Source organism: Quercus suber, unplaced genomic scaffold (assembly GCF_002906115.3).
Source record: "Quercus suber isolate HL8 unplaced genomic scaffold, Cork oak 2.0 scaffold_91, whole genome shotgun sequence".
Lineage (NCBI taxonomy): Eukaryota > Viridiplantae > Streptophyta > Magnoliopsida > Fagales > Fagaceae > Quercus > Quercus suber.
In genome coordinates, this window is record NW_027069556.1 from 812,401 (window position 1) to 829,748 (window position 17,348).

At 40.0% G+C, this 17,348-nt stretch overlaps 1 protein-coding gene across 1 annotated transcript; it reads left to right on the forward strand.

Moving 5' to 3' along the window:
- The first annotated feature begins 5,234 nt into the window (after positions 1 to 5,234).
- LOC136067907 (uncharacterized) lies at positions 5,235 to 5,903 on the forward strand. The gene has a single exon (XM_065774347.1). It carries the CDS (start codon positions 5,235 to 5,237, stop codon positions 5,901 to 5,903), a length of 669 nt encoding a protein of 222 aa, XP_065630419.1.
- Positions 5,904 to 17,348: the final 11,445 nt, after the last annotated feature.

Consider the following 17,348-nt stretch of genomic DNA (forward strand, 5'->3'; position numbering starts at 1 on the left):
GTACCATACTAGTTCAATTCAATTAGGGTATGTTCAATTGTTGAGAATTATCTTGAGAGTTATAAGTTCTTAATAATTTAAATTCACAAGAGTTAAATTTTATGGATATATTTAGAATTTGAATTTATATAATGTTACAGAAAACACAATATTTAGAATTAAAATTTAATTTGTTAAAAAAATCTTATGCTCATTATTTTAGAAACCAATAAATTAATAATTTGACCATTATGGACAGTTTTGTTAAATTAAAAAAAAAAATGCCTTTAAACATTAATGAACATTATATTTGGAGGAGAAATAAATATTTTATTTCCCTGAAATTAACTCTACGTTCTTAGTTTAAGAAAGAAAATATAAGTAATTGGATTTGAGCATCATGTTAGTATTTCTCACATGTATAGACGTTTCCAAGAATTGACATTTCTTACCAAAAAAAGTGCAAGTTAGAATTCTCACATTTTATGAGAAGTGACATGTTGGTGGTAATTGTAATTCTCAAGAATTTTGTCAAATGAAGTATTCAATAATTCTTGGAAATTGACTCTCAACTTGCAAATCAGTTTCTGCACAGCCTTAGGATAAAAATAAAGAAGTTGTAGTTGGAATTAAAGATTAGGAATGATTCTATAAAAATAAATAAATAAATAAAGATTAGGAATGATAAGTATTAGGAGCCGTTTAGGAGTTGTTTATTAAGCCCTCCCTATTATGGAGGAGATAAGTGTAGATTGGTTGTTATCAGCAATTGTTTGTATTTGTAATTTGAATTTTTGATGTAACTATTGTATGCCTTATTTTAAAGGGCAGAACGTATTAATGAAGGTAAGTAAAAAATTATCCTAATTCTCTTTCTTATTCCCAATTCAGGAGAGTGGTTATCTCGAATACAACCAACAACCCTTCATTTAACTCTACAAACATTAGGTTTTATCATATGGTAATAGAGCCAGATGATGAACAACCCACCACCTACACGATCAACAACCCATGATGATCATTTGTTAGCCTTGGAAGTTAGCAACCATTCTATTCGGAGACAATTTGACATCCAGAAGAAATAATTCACCAAGGAATTTACTAATATAAAGGAAAGGGTGGAAGCCCTCTCCAACGCTATAGCATAGATGGGATGGAAAATGGAACGAACGGACAACCAAAATAGCAACCTCGAAGATGGATTAGCCGGTTGCAATTCAATGGGGAAGATCCCACCGGATGGATTTACAAGGCGCAGAAATTTTTTAGATATCAAAGAACGGTAGATAATGAGAAGGTTCTACTCGCTTTTTGCAATCTACAGGATGAGGCACTCCAATGGTATCAGGGGTTTGAGAAAACACGAAGAGATGTTTCATGGGAAGAATTTACACATGCCTTGTGTGTTCGGTTTGGACCCTCTAATTATGAGGTTTTAGCCAAATTACAACAGACGGGGATGGTTAGAGAATACCAAGCCCAATTTGAGCGGATAGCATCACGAGTGCAAGAATGGCCAGAGAAAGCTTTGATGGGGAGTTATATAGGTGGATTGAAAGACGAAATACGATCATAAGTGAAGCTATTTCATCCTACAACTCCAGTCCATGCCACTAGCTTGGCCCAGTTGCAAGAAGATAAATTACAGCGGCAAAGGCGAGCACCACCACGATATGGCCTTTTGCCAACATCACCACTTCAACAAGTTATTGCAGCCTCCACCAATCCGAAACTTCCACCAGGAATTGGATTCAAAAGGTTGTCTTGGACTGAAATGCAAGCAAGGTGTGACAAGGGATTGTGTTATAATTGCAATGAGAAGTTTGTACTAGGCCACAAATGCAAGAATCAACAAGTTTACATGTTGGAAACCATGCTGGAATCAGAAAACACGGAAGAGAATGAAGAAGCAGCAACAAGGGAAACACAACAAACTGTTCCAGAGATCTCTTTACAAGAACATAAACTTTCCGGAGTGGATACTCCCCAAACCATGCGCGTGCGTGGTATGACCCAAGGTAAATCGTTACACATTCTGTTTCTTATTCCCCATTCGGGAGACTGGTTATCTTGAATACAACCAACAACCCTTCATTTAACTCTACAAACATCAAGTTTTCTCCCAAGAATTCAAATAGTTCAAAGTTTTCAAAATTTGACTAATCAAACCCAAAAAAAAAAAGAAAAAAAAAAAGAAAGAAAAAAGACTAATTCTAATATGCTTCCTACTTCTCAATTCGCTTTAATACTTGAATCCTCGCAATAAAAAGGAAAGAACCTATTAGACAATATGTTTACAATAAAGTGAATAAACAAATAATGACCCCTTTTTTTTTTTTGGTTGGAGAAACAAACAAATAATGTCTTGAAGATAAGGGAAAGTAGTACAATCCATTTCCCAAAAACAAACATGCTAAGAACTTGGGTCATTTTTGCACTTGATGCACTTGGTTAGGTTTACTTGACTGACCATCATTTAAGGCTCTGCAACTACAATGTGAAACTAAGGATATGCAAGTCTTCCCAATAAGCTTTACCACAATAATTTCAAACCAAAAGCGCTTAGATTACTGCCCTGTTCGATCTAAAAGGTCATAGGTTTAATCATTAAGAACATTCTGTATGATACTAAAGTTGTGGTTATAAATAAAGTTTCTAGATATAACCAACATACCAAGGATTCAAAGAGTAAATGATCCACTGTCACAAATTTATTTTCAAGTTAACAGTCCTCATTCCCCTCAAAAAAAAAAAAAAAAAAAAAAAGAAAAAAAGAAAAAAAAAGAAAAAAAGAAGAAGAAGAAAAAGGTTAACAGTCTTCAAGGTGAGAACATATAGGTGGAGCAACCTTAATATAATCTAAAAAGCCTAAAGACTGTCGATTACAAATTGGAAGAGCTGAGGCCACATGAAATTGATCACAAGAAATATCCGAACAGAAATATTAATTTGGAAATGGACTAGACCATATAAAAAGTCTTAGTTCAGTTGATACATACATGGAGTGGCAGAGGCAGTTAACTACAGTATCAGTACTCTAGTGTAAAGACCACATAGGCTACTTGCTCGTTTCAAAATTATTGATGACTCGATACTCTCATTTTCAATAACCATGTGTTGGAGGAAAAACATATCTATATCTATATATTATTAAAAACTGAAGTGTAACATTTAATGTTGCTACGCTTATGTTGAGCCATATCAGTAGCCATATCATCATTTTTTGTTTCTAATTTTTCTTATATATTTTTTAAAACATTTTCTCATTTAAGTAGACTTAAAAACTCCATTACTTAAAAATTAAAATACCTTTTAACCATTATTTTTCTTATTAATTTTCCAACACTCTCCCTCCCTTTTTATCTCTTCATCTCTCCACTACTTTCTACCTTAATATCATCATTTCTCTACCTTTTTATCTTCATTTATTTTGACTCTTCTTATTCTCAACATCTTATTATAAATTTGAAATTTTCTTTTTCATTTTATGCATAGTTTTCTCACACAAAAATATTACTTCTCTCTCTCTCTCTCTCTCTCTCTCTCTCTCTCTCTCTCTCAATTTGTTTTTCATTTTTAAAAAAAATATTTTTATTGCATCAATTCTTTAGGTTGATGAATTTTTGTGTTAATTAGAATTCTACTTTGGGTTGATGTAATTTAGTTTTGTGTTTTAAGTTGTTATATTTTATATTCTCTTTGATTAAATATTTTCCTATTGCATTATACATGTGGGTGGGTAAAGCCCAGCCATACGTAGTGGGCCTACAGCCCAAGCTGAGGACTAGTCTATGACCAGGAGGCTAAAATTGTCGAGGGGTATTTCGCATGAAAGAAGGATACATGGGGACGAAAAACCTCTGTCCGAAGAGAGCATCAGTGTTCCGAAGAGATGATCATCCTCAGATAAAAGGATTTTGGGGTCATATAAATATCTGGGGGGTTCAAATGAATTTACTAATGACTTCAGCAATTTGGATAAGCTTTAGACACGCCTGGAGATAAGAGGAACGGAGAAATATCTAGAAGGAAAAGATGCCACCACCGTATTAAATACACTGCAGCAACTTTCCTGGCCGTATTTATGTGGAGAAGACCTTTGAACAGTACAACTTCAGCTATCGTCATTCACAAAAACTAAGGGAAATACATGACATGACAGGGACTCAAGTAGAGAGCTGGATGAATAACAAGTGAACGATAGGAATGGTAGTGGAGGAGGATATATAAAGAAGGGTTCCTAATGAAAAAGAAAGAAAAAGAGGAAAAAAAGAAGGGCAACCGATATACAATCTATTATAAGTCTCTTCGGATTTGAACCTACTTGGTCTTTATGTGTACTTTTATGCTAATTTATACTTGCATGCTATAATCAATTGTTGTTAGCTCTATAGTTAACTTAGCTCTATCACCCACGCTCTACAAATTCATTGTTTTTGGGCTTGAGCCACAAATCTAGACCCTACAATTGGCGCCGTCTGTGGGGAGAGCTTGATTATAAGTGGAAGCAACAGCAGTCGGTAATGGCAGAACTAGGGCAACAATCAGCAGAATCTGGGGCATCCCAGCACATAGACCCTTTTCTCAATTTGGAGTAGAGACAAGATCGTGAAGGCAGTGTGCATACTACGCACCCGGAGCGAAGTCAGCCTCATGGAGGAAGTCACGTGTCTCATGCAGAGAAGAATAGCATGCAAATAGAAATTGAGAGGTTAAGGAGGGAGTTGTGCCATGCAAAAAGAAAACGTGTTTCTTCGCATTCTGATGAGGATTGGGACGACGAGCAAGATGTTACTTACAAGCAGAGGTCTCGAACACCAATCAGTGAATCCTTTTCATACGAAGAGGATCACCATCGCAAAAAGTAACTTCGGAGCCCATCACGTAGAGGGGTAGGAAATGATGCTATGAGCAAGACTTTGAATCAAATCTCTAGGTCACCCTTCACGCACAGGATTGAAAGAGCGAGACTTCCTTGGCGTTTTAACCAGCCAACTTTTACCATTTATAATGGTAAAACAGACCCTGTGGAGCATGTGAGCCACTTTAATCAAAGGATGGTTGTCTATTCCAGGGATAAAGCTCTGATGTGTAAGGTCTTCCCCTCTAGTCTTGGACCGGTTGCAATGAGGTGGTTCGACAGCCTGAAAGCAGATTCCATCAATTCCTACTAAGAGCTCACTCAAGCTTTTGGTTCACGTTTTGTCACATGCCGAAGAGTGGCCAAGCCCTTATCTTCTCTGCTATCCTTGAGCATGCGCGAGGGTGAGACCCTGAAGGCATACTCAAATAGGTATTGGGAGATGTTTAATTATACGGAGGGCAACTTTGATGCAATGACCCTAGATACGTTCAAGCTTGACCTCCCTACTAACCACGGTTTAAGGACGTCCTTGTCTAGTAAACCCGTTACTAACATACGTCAGCTCATAGACCGTATTGAAAAATATAAAAGGGTTGAAGAAGATCAGCAACAAGGGAAAAGTAAGGACAAGGTTATCCCCCAGGAGAGGAAGGATTTCAGGTCGGACCGTTATAACAACAACAAGCCACAGAGAGATTTCGCAGGACAGTCAGGATCAACAAATGCTCAAGTAGTCAATACAGTGTTCAAGGAGCCAGTCCACCAAGTTTTGGAAAAAATCAAGAATGAACCATTCTTTAGGTGGCCAAGTAAGATGGTAGGGAATCCTGAGAGGCGCAATCACAATTTCTATTATCAATACCACCAAGACCATGGGCATAGCACTGAAGACTGCAGAAGTTTGTGGGACTATTTGGACCAACTGGTCCGCGAAGGCAGGTTGAGGCATCTCTTGCATCACTCTAGTGGCCGAGGAGGTCAAATGAATTCCGAGTCCGAGAGGAGTGATTCTGCGAAACCTCCACTAGGGACTATTAATGTCATTTTTGCAGCACTATGAAGAACAGGAAGGTTATGTCAGTAGCTCGTTTATCGGCAGGGGACATTGGTCGAGATTCGAGGAGTGCTAGACCGGTTGTCCAGCCAGTTTTAGGCTTTTCAGACGAAGATAAAGTTGGAACCATTCAACCTCATGACGACGCTTTGGTAGTCACCCTCAGAATCGGAGGATATGATGTGAAGAGGGTAATGGTGGTCCAGGGTAGCACGGTGGAGATAATGTACCTTGACCTCTACAAGGGCCTGAACCTCAAGCTTGATGACTTAACACCATACTGTTCTCCCTTGGTTAGCTTCGAGGGAAGAATTGTCACCTCGAAAGGCCAGATACGATTGCTTGTACAGACTAACTCAGAAGTAGTGGAAGTAGACTTCATTGTCGTAGATGTTTATTCCCCTTATACGGCAATTGTAGCCAGACCTTGGCTACATATGCTAGGGGTTGTTTCCTACACTCTACATCAAAAAGTTAAATATCCATCCGAAGGGCGGGTTTGTGAAATCCGTAGAGATCAATCCTTGGCCAGACAATGCTTGGTTGCTGCCATCCAACATAAGCCTAAAACTGAGTCCTCGGTCAGAGCTGAGGGAGACTTATAGCAGTTAAAAAGTCGGGTGTCACCCGTCGAAGATCTTGATGAAGGCGTTAGATGCGAGGATTTAGTAAAAGTTTTAATTGGGGACGATCCTGAAAAGTACTTTCAAGTCGGATCTCAGATGCATTAACCAGAAAAAGAAGAGCTAATTGATTTCCTTAAAAGAAATATTGACGTATTCGCCTGGAGTGCTTATGAAGCCCCAGGAGTAGATCCAGAGTTCATTTGCCACCATTTAAGGGTCAACCCACTGATTGTCCCCAAGAAGCAGCCTCCTCGACGGTTATCCAAAGAGCATGCAGATGCAGTCAAAGAAGAAGTAACGAAACTCAAACAGGCTAGAGCTATTAAAGAAGTTTTTTATCCCGAGTGGTTGGCAAATACTGTGGTGGTGAAGAAGAAGAGAAGAAAGTGGCGAGTTTGTGTAGACTTCACGGACTTAAATAAGGCTTGTCCTAAGGATCCCTTCCCCATGCCAAAAATTGATCAGCTAGTAGATGCTACTGTCGGCCATCCTCAGATGAGTTTCTTGGATGCTTTCCAAGGTTACCATAAAATATCGTTAGCCCCAGATGACCAGGAAAAGACCGCTTTTGTTATCCCTATTGGTAATTACCACTATAAAGTGATGCCATTCGGTCTGAAAAATGCAGGTTCTACTTATCAGTGAATGATGACGAGGATGTTTGAATCACAGTTAGGCAAAAGCATTGAGGTCTATATAGATGACATGGTGGTAAAAAGCAAAATCATTTCTGAGCATGTGAAGGACTTTGACAACACTTTTGAAATCCTAAGAAGACACAAGTTGCGCCTGAACGCTTCCAAATGCTCATTTAGTGTAGGGTCAGGCAAATTTTTAGGTTACATGGTGACACACAGGGGAATTGAGGTTAACCCCGATCAGATAAAGGCTATTCAAAACTTACAGCCTCCTCAGAATCCGAAAGAGGTTCAGAAGTTAACAGGGATGACAGCTGCTCTGAACCGATTCATCTCTAGGTCCGCGGATAGGTGTAAACCTTTCTTCTTACAGATCAACAAGTGGAAAGGATTTGAATGGACTGAAGAATGTGCCTCAGCTTTTCAACAACTTAAAGACTACTTGGCTCAGCCACCGATTATGTCTAGCCCTGAACCAGATGAGGTCCTGTTTGCCTATATTGTGGTGGTTCCCTATGCTGTAAGTCTAGTGCTGATACGAGTGGATCAAGGTGTACAAAGACCGGTTTACTATGTGAGTAAATCTCTACATGAGGCCGAGATCAGATACTTGCCACTGGAGAAAGCTATTTTGGCAGTAATACTCGGAACACGAAAATTGCCCCATTACTTCCAAGCACATACGGTCGTCATGCTCACACAACTTCCGCTTAAATTCATACTTCGAAGTGCCGACTACACAGGGAGAATAGCCAAGTGGGGCACTATCTTGGGAGCTTTTGATATCAAGTACATGCCTCGCACTTCAGTCAAGGAGCAGATCCTTGCGGATTTGGTGGCCAAGTTCACGGAACCTAATTTAGAAGAAATAACGGTAGAGAAGGACATGGATGGAAAATCGGTTGGCATGATTTCTTAACAAGGTCCTGCCCACTGGGAAGTGTATGTGGATAGCGCTGTGAACCAGAAAGGTTCTGGAGTAGGGCTAGTATTGAAAAATTGTTAAGGCTGGATTTCTTGACAACAAATAATGAGGCAGAGTACGAGGCCCTATTGATGGGAATGTCTATGGTGCAAAGAATGGGAGGAAAGACAGTGGAGTTTTTTTCGGACTCAAGGTTAGTTGTGGGTCAAGTACAAGCGGAATTTGAAGTGAAGGTGAAAGGATGCAGGGATACTTGAGCCGAGTTAAACGTTTGCAGTCAGAATTCAAAATTTTCAGCTTGCTACATATTCCCAGAAGTAGGAACGCACATGCTGATTCTTTGGCCACTCTCACTACCTCTTCGGCGCAAAATTTGCCAAGAGTTATCCTCGTCGAGGATTTGCATGGGCCTACTGAGGCAGCAAGAGACGCATTCCAAGTTCACCAAATCAAAACCGGGCTTTGCTAGATGGACCCTATAATCAAGTTCTTGAAAGAAGACACTCTGCCTGAAGAAAAGAGGGAAGCCAACAAAATTCAGAGGAAGGCTACCAAATTCTGGCTGTCCAAAGACCAGAAATTATACAAACGATCCTATTCAGGACAGTACCTGTTATGTATTCATCCTGAAGTGGCTGAGTTGCTATTAGAGGAGTTGCATGAAGGAATTTGCAGGAGTCACACCGGAGGTAGGTCTTTAGCTCACTGAGCCATTACTCAGGGTTATTGGTGGCTGAATATACAAAAAGAGGCCCATAAGTATGTTACGAAGTGCGATTAGTGTCAACGATTTATGCCAAACATACACCAACCAGGTGGAGTCCTCAACCCACTATCTAGTCCATGGCCGTTTGCTTAATGGGGCTTAGATATAGTGAGTCCATTCCCAAAGGCTGTAGGAAACAGGAAGTACCTTCTGGTCGGCACAGACTATTTCACTAAATGGGTTGAGGTTGAACCTCTGGCCAACATCCGAGACGTAGATGTGCAGAGATTTGTATGGAAGAATATTGTTACTCGTTTCGGAGTTCCTCATATTCTCATCTCGGACAACGGCCTGCAGTTTGACAGTAAAGCATTTCAAAATTATTGTAGTGAACTGGGAATCACGAATAGATACTCCACCCCTACCTATCCCTAGGGAAACAGGCAAGCAGAAGCAATTAACAAAGTCATAGTCAACGGATTGAAGAAAATATTAGACGATGCGAAGGGCAAGTGGGTGGAAGAGTTGCCACACATACTTTGGGCTTACAGAACTATGCCTCGCAGATCTATTGGAGAAACCCCTTTCTCGATGACTTATGGGGCTGAAACTATCATCCCTCTAGAAACTGGGTTCCCAACTCTGAAAACCAGTTCGTTCAGTCCGACCAGTAATGATGAACTTCTAGAAAGGAGTTTGGATTTGATTGAGAAAAGGAGAGAAAATGCAATGGTCCGATTGGCACATTACCAACAAAAGCTCCGGCAAGGGTATGATGCCAATGTAAAGCTAAGGCCTCTAGAACTCGGTGATTTGGTACTCAGGAAAGTTATGGGCACTGCGAAAAACCCAGCCTGGGGGAAGCTAGGACCCAATTGGGAAGGGCCATATCGTATCACTTCAGGGGTTGGCATTAGGGCATATTTCCTAGAGGACTTAGATAGTCATGTAATACCGTGCCCTTGGAATGTAAATAATCTTAAAAGGTACTATTATTAATCGAATCTTCTCTTTAATCACTATGACGATTTGTACTCCTTATCGGTGCTTTAAGTGTTTAAACTTAAATCCAATCATGCTTGTAGTTCTTGGACCAGATGATTTGAGTAAGTTAACACTCCTTATCAGTTCTTTAAGTGTTTAAAGTTAAATCCAATCATGCATGTAGTCATCGGACCAGATGATTTGGGTTAGTTAACACTCCTTATCAGTGCTTTAAGTGTTTAAACTTAAATCCTATCATGCCTGTTGTCCTCGAACCAGATGATTTGGGTTAGTTAACATTCCTTATTGGTTCTCTAAGTGTTTGAACTTAAATCCAATCATACTTGTAGTCTTCAGACCAGATGATTTCGATTAGTTAACACTCCTTCACGTGCCTGTAATCCTTGGATCAGATAGTATAGATTAGTCAATACCATTGTGTTGTTATTATTATTCAGTTTTAACTTTAGAATGAGCCTTGTCTGACATCCTTGAATGTATTTAAATTAACTTTAACTTATGTTGGCCTTCTTTGTGCATGTTCGAAGAGACCTTTTAAGCTTTTATAATACTTGTCGTATTCAGTATTTAGTAGTAGTTCTTATACAAACTGCTCTTTTCAAGGCCAACCTTAGTTATGTGCATTGTTAGCAAGATCTGGTGATTATGGTTACCTACATTACCATAGTTACAAAGTGCAATTAATTGTAGCAAAAGTAAGTCATATAGTATGCAACGAATACACCAAAAGTAAAAGAGAAGCTATTTCATTGATAAAAAAATATTTTACAATCCCTTATATAGAAGGAAAGCAAGAAGAAGAAGAAGAAGAAGAAAAAAAAAAAACAATAACAACAACAAAAATCTAAGTGTCTAAGTATCTACTTGAGAGACCACAGGATCAGCAGCCTGGCCTGTCCGAGTAGCAGCAGCTTCTGGGCCTGGTCCTTAGGCACTGAAGATGTTTTATCTTTTTCCAAGCCCTCACACTTATCCTTGGGTGGTTCAGCTGGGGTGCTCTGATCACCTGGCTGACTAGAATCCTTTGAAAGCTCAAGGGTGTTTAGAGGAGCTTGGCCGACCAAGGACTGCTCTAAAGCCTCTGGGAGTTGTGTTGGAGGGGGGGGGGATTAGACTCTGAAAGCTCTCGGATGTCTGGGTCGTAATAAATGCTCTTAGGCAGCCTCAGTTCTGAATCAGCAGACACCCCAGCAGCGTCCAGCGCCTTGCCCCAAGTTATGTCACAATAGTCTCGGCTGACCGAGGCAAACTACTCAATAAGACCTTTTTCGGTCACCTCCACTCCCAGTTTGTATGCTGCTTTCTTTTCGGCCTCGGTCACCTCCTTGGCTAGCTGAGCATTCCTCTGAGCTAGCTTGGCAACCTCTTTAGCCTTTTGGAGGTCGGCGCGAAGATCCTTCACGAGTGCTTTCTTAGTTGCCAAATTGGTCTGAACCTTATTCAGCAACTTGCGTTGGGCTGCGGCCTGACTTTCAGCATTTTGTAGGCCAGCGTTGAGGCTGTTCCTCTCTTGGGTTACCTCTTTGAGCTGCTCAGAGATTTGAGGAAACTCCTCTTTCAAGCTGCCCAGAGTTTTCTCTGCCTCGGATTGAAAGTGGGCCTCGACTTGGGCTTTGACATAAACCTTTCTGTTCCACTCTTCGGCCACGAAGACCTGCTGGGTAATCTGAATAGTGAAGTAAAAATGTTAGCATAAAACAAGCGAAAAATTAACATGCCAACCGAAGAGCTAGATAAGCTCACTTACCATGGCCAGGTCCCTCTTCAGGGACATAAAGAGTTCATACTGGCTAAAGCGCCTGTATGACTCCATGTCTCGGGGGAGGAGCAATGGTTGCTCCAAGGCTTCAACTACCAGGCCTGCTCTTCCCCCATCGTAGTTTCTGAGGGAAGTCTCCCAAGAAATAGAAGCGCCATCCAGCTCCAACTTAGGAGACCATATGTGTTGCCCTTGGCGCACGTCAGCAACAGGAGGCTCTTCCTGGCTCTCTGTGGATGAGGCCCTCTTGCTCCTGTGGTCCCTTACCACTTTCTGTTGCTTTGTTGTTTTTGGTGGCACCACCACCTCCCTCTCCTCAGGTTCGAGAGGTCTCTTTTTCTTTAGGTCTGATACTGGCTTTAAGTCGAGATTAGGAACCTGAGGTGGTGGTAGAGGCAAATTCACCACGGGTTGGGAAGTCCCAGTGCCCTTTGGCTCGGCCTTCTTGCCCTTATTTCTCATCAGAGCCTTCAAGTCTGACATATTTTCTTTCGAAGAGTCTTCCGGAAGAGCAGTTATCAGGATAGGAGGATGGACGCTGGACTGCCTATCAATATCCTCCTCAGAATCGGAGGATGGTATCACCTGAAATTTATCTATCTGCTCCTCTAGGGAGGAGGTCGAAGAGCCAACCCTTTCGCGTACAACCACCGGCTCAAGGGGGATTTGCTGAACCGGCTGGATGAGCAGTGGTACGCCCTGAGGGTTTGGGTGTGGCATTGGAGGGAGATCAAATGGGGCCAAAAAGTCCTTCCGACTAACATCGATTCGATGGAGGTGATGGTCTCCTTGCCTTATCGCGTTCTCGACCGGCTGCAAATCGGATGGTTTGGTGTTGTAACCGAGGATAAGAGGGACCGATCGGAGTTGCCCGTCTTCACTTATGAAAATCTCCGATCGCAACAAATAGTTGAGTGCGGCAACGTTGGTAAGGCTCAGCCGAGGAGTAACATTTCTTTTATTTGTCAACACCACAGGAAAACTTGATCAGAAAGTTGGCAACAATAAAACCGAGAAGACTAAATTACAATGAAAGTCAATTCTACATCTAATGTTAGCAAGCCTAAATCTAAGGTGCCCCCACCTGGTTCTTCTGGAGTGGTTGGGCAATGAAAACTTTCGTGCCACGCACTCGAGACGATCAGATAATCGTCTTTCATTGCCTTGTTAGACTTGGGAAGGCAGGAGATGAGTCTAACAGCATCGGATCGAGATTTTAAATAATATCCCGCTCCTTTTTGATTGTGGCACTCGTACATATGCACTATGTCTAGCCAGGTGATTCCTAAGCCAAAATGGCGGTTCAGATCATCAACAGCACCTAATATCCTAAAAACGTTGGGCGCACACTGCTCGGGGCTAAGCCTATGGTTTCGAAGGTAGTTAGTAGTGATAGGGCCTATAGGAATCGTCATTTCTCCTTCCAGGAAGGCGATGGGGTGAGATTATTACTTCACCCTCTTTTCGTTCTGTTAGAATTTTTTCTGGGGGGCTATATCTCAAATCCACGTCTTTAGGAATGTGGTAGGTGGCTCTAAACTTCTCCATCTGAGCAGGACTGTCTACCAGATGCTGATATTTACCCATCCTAAGCAAACGAAATAGGAAGAACTCTAAACGTGGTGACTAGGGGGCAACTACTCGAAGGACAAAAAAAGCGTCCGAAGAGAGGAATAAAGACGAATATATGAAAACTTACACGAACCGGATTGGAAAATGATATCTGGGCTTGTGGAGATGCTTGAAAATTTTGAATTTGATGATAGTAGAGTCTGGTCGATTTGAGTGTCTTTGTTCGCTGGAAAGTCTGAAAATGTGTAAAATAAGGGAAGAAGAACCTCCTCTAGGGATTAAGATATTTGTGCATTTCTGATTTTTATTTTGTAGCAAATCAAAATCTCATTTTTTCTCTTCGGAGGCGAAGGAAAAATTAAAATTTTGAGGGGCTATTTTGGGTGGGTAAAGCCCAGCCATATGTAGTGGGCTTAAAGCCCAAGCTGAGGACTAGTCTATGACCAGGAGGCTAAAATTGTCGAGGAGTATTTCGCATGAAAGAAGGATACATGGGGACGAAAAACCTCTGTCCGAAGAGAGCATCAGTGTTCCGAAGAGATGATCATCCTCAGATAAAAGGATTTTGGGGTCATATAAATATCTGGGGGGTTCAAATGAATTTACTAATGACTTCAGCAATTTGGATATGCTTTAGACACGCCTGGAGATAAGAGGAACGAAGAAATATCTAGAAGGAAAAGCTACCACCACAGTATTAAATGCACTGCAGCAACTTTCATGACCGCATTTATGTGGAGAAGACTTCTGAACAGTACAACTTCAGCTACCGTCATTCATAAAAGTTAAGGAAAATACATGACATGACAGGGACTCAAGTAGAGAGCTGGATGGAGAACAAGTGGACGATAGGGATGGTAGTGGAGAAGGATATATAAAGAAGGGTTCCTAATGAAAAAGAAAGAAAAAGAGGAAAAAAAGAAGGGCAACTGATATTCAATCTATTATAAGTCTCTTCGGATTTGAACCTACTTGATCTTTACATGTATTTTTATGCTGGTTTATACTTGCATGCTATAATCAATCGTTGTTAGCTCCATAGTTAACCTAATTCTATCACCCACGCTCTACAAATTCATTGTTTTTGGGCTTGGGCCACAAATCCAGACCCTACAATACATATAGTATATAATAATATAATATTATTATATTACATAGAATGACTTGGATAATTTGATGTTTATTGCTATATATGTTATTTTTACTTTTTTTTCCTCTCATATTATTTTATTCAATGTTTATCTATATATTACAAAAAGCTGAAGCATAGCATTTAACGTTACTACGCTCACGTTGAGCCACATCAATAGCTACATCATCATTTTTTGTTTCCAATTTTTTTGATATATTTTTTTAAACATTTTCTCATTTAAGTAGACCTAAAAACTCCATTATTTAAAAATTAAAATACCTTCTAACCATTATTTTTATTATTAAGTTTCCAACACTCTCCCTCCCTTTTACCTCTTCATCTCCTCACTACTTTCTACCTTAATATTATTCTTTCTCTATTTTTTTATCTTCTTTTATTTTGACTCTTCTTATTCTCAGCATTTTACTATAAATTTGACATTTTTTTATCCATTCTATGCATAATTTTCTCACACAAAAAATGTTACTTCTCTCTCTCTCTCCCTCTCTCTCTCTCTCTCTCTCTCTCTCTCTCTCTCACTTAATTTGTTTTTCATTTTTCATTTTTTGTTTGATTTTGATTTTGATTTTTATTGCATCAATTCTTTAGGTTGATGAATTTTTGTATTAATCAGAATTCTACTTTGGATTGATGTAATTTAGTTTTGTATTTTTGTTAGGACATATGTGGTTTCACTTGTTAAAGAACATATGTCATTCTTTTATGTAATTGACTAATCTTTTGACAAAATGTACTTAACTTGTAATTGCGTAGTTCTAAATGTTTTTAATACTTTAAGAAACAAGGTTTTAAAATCAAGTGTTGAAGTCATCAAGTTTATCCAAGAAATAAGCTGAGAAGTGCTGAATCATTAAAGCTTGACACCTGCTCGATAACTGCTCGATAGCTTCTATTTGTCGTGATTTATAAAATCAAATTTTCTAATCTGATTTCTTGGGATCCATGAATGTGTCTTTGGGCCTTCTTTTCTTCTAACCCGAGGCATATAAAAGGGCTGTTTTAAGGGCCATCAAATGGTTCACAAGTTGCACAACCATTGAGAAAACTCTGTTCAAGCAAATTGTGACTGGAGACAAAGTTTTGCCCTATTTCATCTCTTCTGAAGAAGTTGTTGTGTATGTGCACCTTTGGGTTTTGTGACCAAGCATCTTCTTAATCTTCATCGTGGATGAATTGAAGAACTTTGCAGCCAACAACTCTTTCTAGTTGGTGATTGAAGTCACGTACTGAGATCCATGCAATTGGTTAGTCACGTACTTGGGAAGTCGTGCATCTAGAAGGGGAACTGTCACTACAGAACAAGTCCAATTGGGTATTGGGATAAAGTTTCAACTGTAGGTTGGTAAGGTACTTGGGATTCCTTTACTTGTAACCGCTTATTGTGATAATAGTGGAGTTTCGAGAGTGGTGACTTGAAAATCACCCAGTAGGGTTTTTGCTGTCAGGTTTTTCCCCATTCATAAACAAATCACTGTGTCATTTATTTTCTGCTGCATTATTAGTTTATTGGTGATTTGTTTGTACTACCACGCGTTTGCATGTTAAATTGATTAATTAATAACTTGGCTAATTAATTAATTAATTTAAATCACAAGGGATTAATACGTTTTTAGCCTATCAAGTGGTATCAGAGCAGGCACACTTTGATTAGGTTTAATCTTTGCTGTGTTGATCCATTGACCCCTGTTTGTCATGGATAGAGGACAGTCATTAATCATACCTCATTTATTTGATGGCATTAACTATGCATACTGGAAAGTATGCATGAGAGCTTTCTTGCAGTCATTAGATGAGAAAGTGTGGCAAGCTGTAGAGATTGGCTGGACCAAGTCAAAAGAAGCACTGGCCGATTGGGATGAAGCAAAGATCAAGGCGGCAAACTTCAACAGCAGAGCATTGAATGTCTTATTCAGTGTAGTCACCAATGAGGAGTTTAAGAAGATATCCTCTATAGAAACTGCAAAGGAAGCATGGACCATCCTCCAAACAACCTATGAGGGTACAAAGGCTATCAAGGATTCAAAGGTTCAAAGGCTCACTACAAGCTTTGAAGAAATAAAGATGGAAGAGGATGAGTCATTCGATGAGTTCTATGCCAAGTTCAAGGACATAGTGAACTCAGCTTTCAATCTTGGGGAAACCATTCCTGAATCCAAGATTGTGAGAAAAGTGCTCAGATCTCTACTCGAGAGATTCCATGCAAAGATTATGACAATCGAGGAATCAAAGGATATTGACAAGATTCCTTTGACTGAGCTGGTTGGAAACTTGTAGACCTACGAGCTAGGACTATCTAGGATTGGCGAGTCGGGTAAAGGCAAGAGCATGGCCTTGAAGGCAAAGAGCAGTATGACACAAATGAGTCATTCGATGATAAAGATTCCAAAATGAAGTCCTACATTATAAGGTAGTTCAAGAAGTTTATGAAGAATGCCAATGGAAGGAACTTCGACAAGGACCGTAGGCAATCCAGTTCTACCCAGTTCAAAAGCGAAGACAAAGGGAAGAAGGATGCAAGGGATGGCAGTTAGTACGCTGTTCCCACAGGACCTAAGTGCTTTGGGTGCCATGGCTTCAGTAACATGAAGCAAGAATGCCCTACATATCTCAAGAGCATTGGGAAGAGTAAGGCACTTGTTGCAACCTTGAGTGACATTGAGCTTAAAGATGATTTTGACAATGAGGATGATGGAATCTTAAATACCATCACTGCCACAGTCAATCTTACTTAAGGGATTGTTGAAGATGTGGAAAAAGAAGAAGAATTGGTGGATTCTAAGTGTGAGAAGATGGATGATCAAGATGATATCCATACAACCTATGAGAAGCTTTACAAGCTCTTTGAGAAGCATGAGAAACTGTATAGGCTGGCCACCAAGAAGCTCAGTGATGTGGAACTTGATCGTGAGGAGTTTTCCACAAAGTTTGATGAAGCTAATCAAACAATTGGTGTACTGAGGTTTGAGAACAATTTCTTGGCAGAGAAGACCAAGAAACTTGAAATGGAGCTGTTTCAAGTAAGAGCTCAGTTGGAGAGGATTTCAAATGCAAAGCTTGATGAAATGCT

What these genes read in the sequence shown, in the direction of transcription:
- LOC136067907 (XM_065774347.1), top strand. Translation starts at nt 5,235, where the DNA reads ATGCGCGAGGGTGAGACCCTGAAGGCATACTCAAATAGGTATTGGGAG.